We start from the raw sequence: 13,698 nt of genomic DNA, 5'->3' as shown, positions 1-13,698 counted from the left end.
CATGCCTGTAACCCCAGCACTTTGGGAGGCCAAGGCGGGTGGATCACAAGGTCAGGAGATCGAGACCATCCTGGTCAACATAGTGAAACCCTGTGCCTACTAAAATACTAAAAATTAGCCGGGTGTGGTGGCGAGTGCCTGCAGTTCCAGCTACTCGGGAGGCAGAGGCAACAGAATTGCTTGAACTCGGGAGGCAGAGGTTGCAGCGAGCTGAGATAATGCCACAGCACTCCAGCCTGGCAACGGAGTGAGAATCCGTCTCAAAAAAAAAAAAAAAAAAAAGGGAAACTTACTGTATGTAAATTATAGCTCACTAAACATGATTCTAGAAAAAGATAAAAAGCCTGTGGCACATAGACACCATCAGGTGGAACAGGAAACTAAAAGAGTGGTGGTAATTTTTTAAATGCCAAAAAAGTAAGATTTAAACACCATGTCATTTTTGGAGATTTTATACACACTATATACATTTTTACTGGAAACCCCCAGAATCTACTTTTGGCCCATGGAAATGAATGGTTTTTAAAACAATTCATACCATACTTACTTCAGGAAGCCCGAGCATCCCACGAGAGAATTGGCTTGGAGTTACATTTAAGGCAGGGGACAGACCAGTGTGAGAACGGATCGGGTGTCTCTGTATCAGATGATGGGGTAGCCTACTCAGTAGGCACAGTAAGCATAGAAGCATCACACCAGCCAAATTCTTGGAAGGGGCACGGAAAGACCAGTGAATGTTTTCCTGATGAAAATTAAGAGAATGCTTCAGCAGATAACTGACGTTTTAAGAGCTCACATCACATTTCTGTTCCACATCAGAAGAGAATTGCCATCTGTCTTTTTAAGATTGTTTGAAAGAAAAGATTCCGCCAAAACAAAACAAAACAAAACAAACCTGTGGATCTTCAAATTTGTCCCCCTTATAATGGTTATCTCTATACTAAAATTAAAAATCAAGCTAGAAAGAACCAGGGATGAGAGTATAAATTTTATGTGTCTGAAACCATTACATATTAACAATAAACTACATGTAAGCTACTACATGGTCAGGATGTTGGTCAAGGCAATAGGTCTACTCCAGTGCTCTGCTCTATTTCCTTATCTTTTTACATGTCCAAGACTATTTAAATGTTGTTCCAAAGCATTCATGCATCAGCTGGGCATGGTGGCTCACGCCTTTAATCTCAACACTTTGGGAGGCTGAGGCAGGCTGATCATTTGAGGTCAAGAGTGTGAGGCCAACCTGGCCAACATGATGAAACCCTGTTTCTACTAAAAATACAAAAAAAAAAAAAAAATTAGCTGGGCGTGGTGGTACATGCCTGTAATCCCAGCTACTCAGAAGGCTGAGGCAGGTGAATCGCTTGAACCCAGGAGGTGGAGGTTGCAGTGAGCCGAGATTGCACCACTGCGCTCCAGCCTGGGTGACAGAGTGAGACTCCATCTCATAGAAACAAATAAACAAAAAAAAGTACATGCGTGGAACCAACTCGGGTTTCAGGTTTACTAACTAAATCTTTGCTCAAAAATTGGGATATTCCAGCTGGGCGTGGTGGCTCACACCTGTAACCCCAGCACTTTGGGAGGCCGAGGCGGGCAGAATACCTGAAGTCAGGAGTTTGAGACCAGCCTGGCCAACATGGTGAAACCTTATCTCTACTAAAAATATAAAAATTAGCCAGGTGTGGTGATGCATGCCTATAATCCCAGCTATTTGGGAGGCTGAGGCAGGAGAATCACTTGAACCTGGAAGGCAGAGGTTATAGTGAGCTGAGATTGCACCACTGCACTCCAGCGTGACACAGCGAGACTCTGTCTCAAAAAAAAAAAAAAAAATTGGGATATTCCTTTATTACACTTTCAGAAACTTCTTCCAGAGCTCCAAAGCTCTTTCAAACAAACCAAACATGATGGAGATAGCAGATAAATCCACTGAACATTTATGAGTCAATGTAAGCTGCGCATTTATCATCAGGCACCAGATAGGGAGTTTTATAAATCACATTTTCAAAATAAGAAAACATGAATAATATAATGACTCATACATTCTAAAACAAATTTAGAGGAACACACACAAAGCTATATAAGATTTATAATCTAGCTATAGAAGTCTCTAATCAGAACTTTTTCTGTATGGAATACCAATAAAAACCCTTTAAAAAACACCACATATTTGATAAAGGATTTATATCAAGGTATATGAGGAAAGTTTACAACTTAATAATAATAAGACAATCAATCATAAAATGGGCAAAATATTTGAAGACACACTTGAACAAAGAAGATATACAGATAGCAAACAAGCAAAAGATAAGATCAGTATCATAGTCATTAGAGAAATTCAAGTTAAAGTTATAATGAGATATATACCTACCAGAACAGCTAAAATTTTAAAAGAATGACAATACCAGTTGTTGGTAAGAATATAGAGTAACTGGAATTCTCATTCATTGCTAGTAGGAATGCAAAACTTAGCAAAACTTAGCAAAACTTAATGGTGGTGTTTTTATAAAGTTAAGCTTACTCTTACCACATGGCCCAGTAATTCAACTGCTTTGTATTTACCCAGAAGTAAAAACATACTGGTAAATGAAGACCTGCGCACAAAAGTTTATAGCAGCTTCATATATAATGGCCCCAAAGTGGAAACAACACAAAGGTTCATCCACTGGTGAACAGGTACATAAATTGGTATGTGTCCATACACCAGAATATAACTCACCGATACAAAATACAAAATACTGATTAACAACATGGGTGAAACTCAAAAACATTAGATTAAGTAAAAGAATGTAACTTATGGCCGGGCATGGTGGCTCACGCCTGTAATTCCAGCACTTTGGGAGGCCGAGGCAGGCGGATCATGAGGTCAAGAGATCGAGACATCCTGGCCAACATGGTGAAACCCCATCTCTAATAAAAAATACAAAAATTAGCTGGGTATGGTGGCACACGCCCGTAGTCCCAGCTAATTGGGAGGCTGAGGCAGAAGCACTGCTTGAATCCGGGAGGTGGAGGTTGCAGTAAGCCAAGATCGTGCCACTGCACTCCAGCCTGGCGCCTGGCAACAGAGCAAGACTCTGTCTCAAAAAAAAAAAAAAAAAAGAATGTAACTTACATCTCAATCAACATTACTTTTAAAAACACTAAAATAGATAATATACACACCAATGATCTAGGTTATACTTTAAGAAGCTAAAAAAAGAAAAGTAAAACCAAAGTATTAGGAAGGAAATAATAAAGAGCAGAAATAAATGAAACGGGCAAACAATTGAGAAAAAATTCAGTTCTTTGCAAAATCAACTGTATAAACCTTCAGCTAATGTGATAAAGAAAAGTGAGAAGCCACAAACTACTGTATCGGTCATGAAAAAGGAGATAGCAATATTAAGTCTTACAGATATTAGTAGACTAGTAAGAATATTCTGGGCCAGATGCGGTGGCTCACGCTAGTAATCCCAGCACTTTGAGAGGCCGAGATAGGTGGATCACTTGAGGCCAGGAGTCTGAGACCAGCCTGGCCAACATGGTGAAACCCCTGTCTCTACTAAAAATACAAAAATTAGCTGAGTGTGGTGGTGTGCGCCTGTAATTCCAGCTACTCAGGAGGCTGAGGCAGGAGTATCGGTGGAACCCAGGAGGTGGAGGTTGCAGTGAGCTGAGATTGCGCCACTGCACTCCAGCCTAGGCAACAGAGTGAGACTCCATCTCAAAAAAAAAAAAAAAAAAAGAGTAACATTGAAATACTTACACTATGTGTTGCAAAATAAGTACTAAATAAAACTGAGATAATTAAAACAGTGTGGTACTAGCCTAAGGGTAAACACAGATCAATGGAACAGAAACAGAATCAAGTCCAAAAAATAGAACTATACATATACAGTCAATAATTTTTGGTCAAAGTATCAATGAAGAAAGGAAGGCCTTTTTGTTGAAACAGCTAGCTATCTATATAGATAAAGTAAATCTCAACCTCTGTCTTACTCCATATACAAAAATCAATTCAAGATGGATCATAGACCTTAACATAAAACCTAGAATCATAAACCTTCTAGAAAAAAACATAGGAACATACATTTACAAGCTTCGGGTAAGCAAAAATTTCTTAGACAGGACACAAAAGGCACAAACTATAAAAAAAACTGATAAACTACACATAGTAAAAATTAAAACTTCAGCCAGGTGCGGCAGCTCATGCCAGTAATCTCAGCACTTTGAAGGACGGGGTGGGCAGATCACTTCAGAAAAGAGTTCGAGACCAGCCTGGCCAACACAGCGAAGCCCCATCTCTACTAAAATTACAAAAATTAATTGGGCATGGTGCCACACACCTGTAATCCCAGCTACTCAGGAGGCTGAGGCACGAGAATTGCTTGAACCTAGTAGGAGGCAGAGGTTTCAGCGAGCTGAGATTGTACCACTGCACTCCAGCTGGAGCAACAGAGCAAGACTGAAAAAAAAAAAATTCTCAACAAAAGAGAGTATTCAAAAAAATGAGTAGAAAAGTCACAGAGTAGGAGAAAATATTTGCAGCTCATGTGTCTGACAAAGAACTTGTATTCGGACCACAGCACAAAACAAAAAGATATTTTTAGGTCAAAAGATTGGGGCACTTCAGAAAGGTCAATGTATAAATGGCCGGTAAATATATGAAAAGATACTCCACATCATTTGTCACTGGGAAATGCAAATAAAAACCCCAATGATATACTATTTCACACCCAAATGTTGATATGTGTGTAGAACAATGGAAACTTCTCATACAGTGCTGGTCAGGGTATGGCACAACCACAGTGGAAAGTTTCTTCAAAAGTTAAACATGTTATCTTTCCTATGACTCAGAAATTCCACTCTTAGGTCAAATTAAAGAGAAAGGAAATCTATGAACATGAAAAACTTGTAAAAGAAAGCTCACAGCAGTCAAAGCTTATAGCTTTTGGATTATTGATAATTAGCCAAAAACTAGAAACTACTCAAATGTCTATCACAAGGAAGATAAACAAATTATGGCATATTCATTAAAATTCCACAAATAAGGAATACTGATTCACACAACATGTGTAAATTTAAAACTATGTTAAGTGAAAGAAGCCAGAGACAAAGAGTACATATATAAGATTCCATTTACACATAAAAAATTCAAGAACAAGCAAAACTAATTTATGGAAATAAAAATCAGAAAGGAATTTTAGATGGAGGTGTAGGGGGCAAGGAATTGGCTGCAAAGAGGCAGAAAGAAACTTTTGGAATGATGGAAATGTTTTTCATCTTTATAGGAGTTATTACTACATATGTGTATACATTTTCCAAATGTAGGCTATACATTTCAAATTAGTACATTTTATTGTTTATAATTTTATACCTCAGTAAAACTGATTAAAAAAATTAAAATTAAAATTTGAAAAACTATCATTGTTATTTAAGCCACGTTCCCTTCAGCCTAAAACCATCACCACCATCACAGCAGGGCAGGATGAGATGACCTCCATCTACATGTGAGTCAGGCCACTTACTGAACAGGCCCAGTTTTTCAAACTGTCCCACTAACTTCACGGAAGATTCCATGGGAGATTTCAGGCTTTTAAGTTTTTGTTTTGTTTCATTTCACTTATTACTACATTTTCTTGTTTTGTGAGATGATGTGGACACTTCTTTTTCAAAATTCAACCCCTTTCTTTCTCCGACCACCAAATTAAATTTCCATGTTTTTTTTCTAAAGACTATATTTATTCCCAATCATGAGCAACCATTTCAAAAATCAGTAAAACTACAAAAACGTTACAAAGTGTGAACAGGAGACAGATAGATGAGGTTTGAGCTGGAAATGCAGATGTGATTCCTCCACTCTTGATGATTCTAATCCCCAGATCATAGGTAATATTGAGTTTTCAGGCCTAACCCTAGGATTACTGGCTACAAATAAGTCCATTTCAAAATCATTTTATTTCATCTATTGTTAAAACTTCACAACTTAGGCCTATCACTGTAATTTGCTTTCAATATGAAGAGAAGCATGATTCCAAAAAATTTTTTTAAACTATGATGTGAAGCAAGTGTTTAGGGTTGGGATATCCCAGCCACAGTTCTCTTAATAATCAAAGGGCAGGCATCACCACAGCTTTCCAACGGACAGACATCACAATACAAGGGCACATACACAGTATTTAAAAAGCATGCTGTGCACAGCTCAATGTTAATGGCCCTGATGTACACTTATTAAAAATATGAATGGTAAGGCATTAAGTACTTACAAGTAACAAGACACAAGTTACTTTTTATTTATTTAAAAAAATTTTTTTGAGACAGTGTCTCACTCTGTAGCCCAGGCTGGAGTACAGCAGGCCAATCTCAGCTTACTGCAACCTCTGCCTCCTTGGTTCAAGTGATTCTCCTGCCTCAGCCTCCTGAGTAGCTGGGATTACAGGCACGCACCTTACCACACCTGGCTAATTTTTTTTTGTATATTTAGTAAAAACAGGGTTTCACCATGTTGGGCAGGCTAGTCTCGAACTCTAGACCCCAAGTGATCCACCCGCCTCAATCTCCCAGAGTGCTGGGATTACAGGAGTAACCAACTGCACCTGGCCACAAGTTACTTTTTTAATCTGATGGAACAGTGAACATAAAAAACTATAACAATTATGCTCCATTTTCAAGGACAATTATAAGGCCAACATCAAAGATGCTGTCATAGATGTAATCTCAATAATCACAATGTTAATGTGATTCGGTAAAAAATTTCAGTTAAAAAATAAGGGGGGCTGGGTTCCGTGGCTCACGCCTGTAATCCCAGCACTTTGGGAAGCCAAGGCAGGCGGACTACCTGAGGTCAGGAGTTTGAGGCCAGCCTGGTCAACACAGTGAAACCCCATCTCTACTAAAAACACAAAAATTAGCTAGGCGTGGTGATGCATGCCTGTAATTCCAGCTCCTCGGAAGGCTGAGGCAGGAGAATCACTTGAACCCAGAAGGCAGAGGTTGCAGTGAGCCAAGAACCACTGCACTCCAGCCTGAGCAGCAGAATGAGACTTGGTCTCAAAAAAAAAAAAAAAAGGCCGGGTGTGGTGGTGGTTCACGCCTGTAATCCCAGCACTTTGGGAGGCCAAGGCGGGCAGATCACGAGGTCAGGAAAAGAAACATTTATTCAGAGGCAAGACTTGCCTGAGACCCAATCATATGACAGTAAAGAACCTGGAAAAATCAACAAACATCTTTGAGTGGCCAAGGACCACAAAGCCCAGGCTTGGAATGGGCAGAGCCACAGAATCCCTAATAGCCACTGAAAATGCCCTAGAAAGGCAGATGAAAAAAAATATTTTACTATAAACACACAAGTCTGAAATTAGTAAACAGAGAACCAATCTTAATCACCACAACAATTTCTGAGAATATCCTACATTACTTAACAGAACAGTAAATGATGTCCATAACAGTGACCTTGAGTCACCAGGAAAGCATTAGAATGTGCTCAATACCTCTCATCAAAAACAGCACAATATGCAATGTGTTTTAGGAAGGCAGTCAAAGGATTGTTAGAGTTTTCATCATTTCACAGTTTAAAGTCCTTCACTACATTTATCTATAGAGGTCAGGCATGTGGAACACCACACTTTCTAATGATGGTGCTCTATGTGGTATAAAGTACAGCTAATAGAAAATACAATAAAAGAAATATACGTATATATAATGATGGTGTTCTAGTATTAACTACTATACCCAAGTACTATCCTCATCTTAGAAGAATCAGTATCAACTGATTTATACTCCCAGAGCCCTTTGTGGAACCATCACATAGATAAAATGAAATTTTTTAAAGTTTTCAAGCATATTTTGAAACCAGGATTTCTCGTGCTATTATTATCAAACATCTTCCACAGAAAAAGCCCATCCTACCTACAGAGAGACAAGGCCAGGATTTATTCATGGGTTCATTGTCACCTACCAGAATCCTATATTGTTTTCCACATTTTAATTAGTTAGTGACTAATAATTCTCAGTTTCTCACTACCTTTCCGTCCCCCAAATAAAATAACACCCTATATTTCCACCACAAAACACTCTTCCCTCTTAATTCCCCACAGCAGCATCGACTGGTTGCCACCCACTGTCCAACATAAACACCAGTGGGTTGTGAAGTGTGGGAATCTGCAGCTCTTAGAGCTGCACTGTAACTAGAAAATATACAAGTCCTGGCCGGGCGCGGTGGCTCAAGCCTGTAATCCCAGCACTTTGGGAGGCCGAGGCGGGTGGATCACGAGGTCAAGAGATCGAGACCATCCTGGTCAACATGGTGAAACCCCGTCTCTACTAATACAAAAAATTAGCTGGGCACGGTGGCGCGTGCCTGTAATCCCAGCTACTCAGGAGGCTGAGGCAGGAGAATTGCCTGAACCCAGGAGGCGGAGATTGCGGTGAGCCGAGATCGCGCCATTGCGCTCCAGCCTGGGTATCAAGAGCGAAACTCCGTCTCAAAAAAAAAAAAAAAAAAAAAAAGAAAATATACAAGTCCTCCTCTTGTTGCCCACTTTGACCAAGAAGAAATATGTTGCCACACTGGGGCAGCTTGGAGATTAGACACTGTCAGTCTTGCTGAGGACAGCTGGTAATCTTCTTTCTGTCTTCTTCTTTGTGCCAGACCCTGCGCTTAAGTGCTTTATTCACACTATCTGTTTAATCCTCACAACTGTCCTATGAGACAGGTCCTATTTGATCCCAACTTCGTAGATAGGCAGGCTGTGGCTAAGAGGTTAAGCAACTTTTAACCAAGGTCACACTATTCCTACGTAGGGGAGCAGTATTGGAACGCATTTATGACTTCTAAGCCCACACTCTTCACCATACACCAACTGCCTCAGCTGTCATTAACCTTGGTTACATGTATACATCATTACTGAGCGTGTACATTGAACGCCTCGAATTCACTTTACTATGCTTTTTTTCCTTCACTATGAAGGAAATATCTTATCTTCACATGAAATGGTTATTAATGTGCTAATTTCTTTCTTTTTTTTTTTTTTAAGACGGGGTTTCACCATGTTGGTCAGGCTGGTTTTGACTCCTGACCTCAGGTGATCTGCCCGCCTTGGCCTCCAAAGTGCTTGGATTACAGGCGTGAGCCACCACGCCCGGCTAATGTGTTAATTTCTTAAAAGCTAAAGGATAAACCAAGGCAAAGATTACAGGTATGGGCAGCCTTTACAATTTGCTGTTTGAAATCACTTTAATACTTAAGTATGTAAGAATATTACCTGGGGTTACTGTTAGCTGAAAACAATGAAGCTTGTTTGGATCAGGAAAATGCACTTTACATGTACCTGCAAAAGAAACAGCACATCAGGAAGGTCTCGTGGTGAGCAGCAGTCCAGATGACGAGGCAAACCTTTGAACACATGTACATTTAGCGGTGTTAGAGGGATTCATATGGCTTATGGAAAGTTGGTAGATCTCCCTCCCTATTTGTCTAATAATTGTGCCAATACTCTAAAAGTGCAAACCAGTGGTATTTGTCATGTGTTTTTCTCCTTATAGTCTTTTACTAGTTAATTCCAAATGCAGATGCTTTCCTCCAACCTTTAAATGGTCACTAAACATAAAGATCTTTCCATTAATTTCAAGAATTATGCTACTGTACTTTAATAAAAAGAAACCATATCTCAGGGAGATTAATATATGCAGGCAAAGACTAACTAAACACAAAAAAAAAAAAACAGGAAAGAATCCAGGTCAACTCTGTTCCCCTAGCACCATAGACATTCAGTCACCATGGTAAATGGAAGTTAAAAAGAAGGGTGCTGGTCAGGTGCAGTGCCTTATGCCTATAATCCCAGCACTTTGGGAGGCCAAGGCGGGAGGATCACTTGAGGTCAGGAGTTCAAGACCAGCCTGGTTAACATGGTGAAACCCCATTTCTACTAAAAATACAAAAAAATTAGCCAGACGTGGTGGCATGCACCTGTAATCCCAGCTACGTGGGAGGCTGAGGCAGGAGAATCGCTTGAACCTGGGAGGTGGAGGTTGAAGTGAGCCGAGATCAAGACTGCGCCTCTGCATTCCAGCTTGGGCAACAAGAGCAAAACTCCATCTCAAAAGAAGAAAAAGAAGGATGCTTGGCCGGGGGTGGTGGCTCACGCCTGTAATCCAAGCACTTTGGAGGCCAAGGCGGACAGATCACCTGAGGTTGGGAGTTCAAGACCAGCCTGACCAACATGGTGAAACCCCGTCTTTAAAAAAATAAAAAAGTAAAATAAAATAAATAAAAATATTTTTAAAAAAGTTTTAAAATTAAAAAAAAAAAAAAAGAAAAAGAAAAAGAAGGATGCTGCCCAGGAGTTGGCTCCCACCCAGAGTTTACCATGATATTTTGTCTTTTTAAAAAATACCTTTACTACCTAAGTGGTAAATCAGCTTTCTTTGTTGGTAAAATAATGTTCTACTGACCCAGATCGCAATGTTCTGTGCCCACTGATCCAAATCACAAGAGCCCTGAATCAGGACAAAGTGTTCCCCTGGGAAGGGAACTACTGGCTGCTGGTGCTGGCCAGGGAAGTTGGTTGCATCCCACCCCTATCTCCCTCAAACAAATGACACACAGCTAATTACCCATGGAAAAAATACCCAGGGAATCTGGAAGGAATATATATGTAGAAATTTTCTATATCTATAAAATCAAAAAATATTATGCTAAACTTTATTTTTTTAGACAGGGTCTCACTCTGTTGCCTGGGCTGGAGTACAATGGCATGATTCCAGCTCACTGCAACCTTTGCCTCCCAGGCTCAGGTGATCCTCCCACCTCAGCCTCCTGAGTAGTAAGGACTGCAGATGCACACCACCACACCTGGCTACTTTTTATATTCTTTGTAGAGACAGGTTTTCAGCATGTTACCCAGGCTGGTCTCGAACTCCTATGTTCAAGTGACCTACTCACCTTGGCCCCCGAAAATGCTAGGATTACAGGCATGGGCCACCACAACAGGCCTATGCTAAACTTCTTAGTTCACCACTGCTGGTGAGCTAAACATGGAAAAACCAGGAAAGAATCCAGGTCAAACTTCTACTACGTTATCCTAGCACCACAGCCATTCATAGTCACCATAGCAAATGGAAGTTAAAAAGAAGGGTGCCAGCTGGGCGCAGTGGCTCATGTCTGTAATCCCAACACTCTGGGAGGCTGAGGTGGGCAGTTCACAAAATCAGTAATTTGAGACCAGCCTGACCAACATGGTGAAACCCCATCTCTATTAAAAATGCAAAAAATTAGCTGGGTGTGGTGGCATGCACCTGTAGTCCCAGCTACTTGGGAGGCTGAAGCAGGAGAATTGCTTGAACCTGGGAGGCAGAGGTTGCAGTGAGCCGAGATTGCGCCACTGCACTCCAGCCTGGTGCCTGGCGACGGAGTGAGACTCTGTCTCAAAAAAAAAAAAAAAAAAAGAAGAAGAAGAATGCTGCCCAGGAGTTAGCTCCCACCCAGAGTTTACTATGATATTTTGTCTTTCTCATTTTTCCGAGTTTTTTTAGAAGACTTTTTATGTTTTTTTAAAGTTTTCTTACAAGTTCCACCAAAAGGATTTGCTTAGTTTGACAATGATATAAATCTTCATCAAAATCAGGACAATATAAATTTCTACTCAGAGGTGGCCTTAGAGACCATCGAGTCCAACGTCCTCAATTAGGAGACATGAGTGGAAGGTCCAGAGAGGTTTGGTGACTAGCTCAAGATCACACAGGTTATCAGCAGAAGCAAAGCTAATCCCTACATTAACTAGTTCATGACCACTTCCCCTACTGCATGCCTCATTCCTTTCAGTACTTAGTAACATGTTAAGACATGGGACACCTGTACATAGAAACAACAAGTAACACAGGACTGTTAGTGGGGTTTCCTTTCCAGTGAAAATTGCCTAGAAAAGCAAGAAGCAGTCTTAGAGGTGACAATGTCACAGTCCTTACTTCAGAAATAAAAAAACTGGGGCCAAAGAGTTCAAGACTTTCCCAAAAATTACACACTTAGAACTTTGTGTGAAATACTTAAAATGGGCTTTATTTTTCCTAATTTTAACTTGAAAAGATAAATGTCATCCTTCCAGTGAGTTCTAAGTAACAAAAACATATGATTATGATTTGGGAATGTTTCAACAATTAGTTGACGTTGGCATCATGTATTTGTTTTTAATACCTAGCATTCTCCTTTGTTTTAATAGACAGATGCAGAAACCAATAGCTCCAAAAAAGATGGCCCACCAAGAATAAAGAAATTGTCAAAGTAGATTAAAACGCAATAAAACTGTGCCAGGCACAGTGGCTCATGCCTGTAATCCCAGCACTTTTGGAGGCTGAGATGGGCGGATCACTTGAGGTCAGAAGTTGAAGACTAGCCTGGCCAACATGGCAAAACCCCATCTCTACTAAAAATACAAAAATTAGCTGGGCATGATGGCAGGTGCCTGTAATCCCAGCAACTATTGAGGCTGAGGCAGGAGAATCGCTTGAATCCAAGAGGTGGAGGTCACAGTGAGCTGAGACTCAGCCACTGCACTCCAGCCTGGGCAAGACAGCAAGACTCCGTTTCAAAAAAAAAAGGTTAAGTTCTAAGAAAAAAATGTTAACAGTCAGGTTTTTGTTCTAGTTCAATGCAAGGGCTTTATTAAAATGAGAATTAAGCTTTTTATCTACATGTAGGCATGTACTATCTGAGCCTCTAATAATATTTCAGTTTATCTAAAAGAAACATTTTAATTTTTTTTGCAGAGAAACTTCTACAAACTTGCATGTACAGAGCTCCAAACTAGTTCTGAATAGTTACTAAGTGGCACTGATACAAGGCAAGTTATTTTGTTTGCCTTTATAAATATTTTAGGAAGATAATTAAATAGACAGTAAAGGGTGTTCATTGGTGGCTTCTGGTTTTCTCTTTAGAATAATGAGACATACTCTTGGAAAGCATGGCTTACTTGTACAAACTGATATAACTTACCCACTCTTTGATTAGGAGAGAAGGTAGGGAGAAGAATGAAAGAAGAGGCAGGGAGCATGCTGTCTTAATATCTGACACCATAGTGATAGGGCTATGAAGATGTGCCATACTTCCTTCAAACCTAAGGGATGCAGTTACAATCCTGATTTGAAAGCCAGTCTTAACATTTTGTTGTTTTTAAAAGTACACTCTGTGGGTTAAAAACCAACAATCTCTGTAAGACACATATCAAGGATGAATGAAACATTTATAAGTGGGACCTTTTCTGTGGTTTCGATTAAACTTCTACATATGTCGGCCATGCACAGTGGCTTGTATCTGTAATCTCAGCACTTTGGGAGGCCGAGGCATGAGGATCACCTGAGCCCAGGAGTTTGAGACCATCTGGGCAATACAAGAGTTTCCCTCTTTACAAAAAATAATAATAATTTAAAAAAATTAGGTGTGGTGGCATGCACCTGAGGTCTCAGCTGCTCAGAAGGCTGAGGTGGGAAATCACTTGAGCTCAGGAGGCTGAGGCTGCAGTGAGCTGCACTCATGCCATTGTACTCCAGCTTGGGCAACAAAGAGAGACCCCGTCTCAAAAAAAAAAAATAAGTTTACATGGATATACAGGCTTAAGTTGGGGGCCTATGGGAAGATAAGAAGGGAGTGGAAAGCAGAGGAATTATTTTATTTTATTTTTATTAGGAAAATGTCTTAATAAAAGAGAACAGTATAATGAA

At 40.1% G+C, this 13,698-nt stretch overlaps 1 protein-coding gene across 1 annotated transcript in view; it reads right to left on the bottom strand.

The window, feature by feature from the left end:
* UBE2F (ubiquitin conjugating enzyme E2 F (putative)) overlaps positions 1-13,698 on the bottom strand; it is a 76,160-nt gene that overhangs the window by 41,015 nt on the left and 21,447 nt on the right. Inside the window, exon 4 of the mRNA XM_064383394.1 lies at positions 9,249-9,314. Within this exon, the coding sequence (XP_064239464.1) occupies positions 9,249-9,314 (66 nt within the window). The remainder of the gene's footprint in view (positions 1-9,248; positions 9,315-13,698) is intronic.

This window comes from Aotus nancymaae, unplaced genomic scaffold, assembly GCF_030222135.1.
Source record: "Aotus nancymaae isolate 86718 unplaced genomic scaffold, 86718_ANA_hifiasm-v0.15.2.pri h1tg000031l, whole genome shotgun sequence".
NCBI lineage: Eukaryota > Metazoa > Chordata > Mammalia > Primates > Aotidae > Aotus > Aotus nancymaae.
The sequence above is the reverse complement of the archived record's forward strand: the minus strand, read 5'-3'. Positions and strand labels throughout refer to the sequence as shown.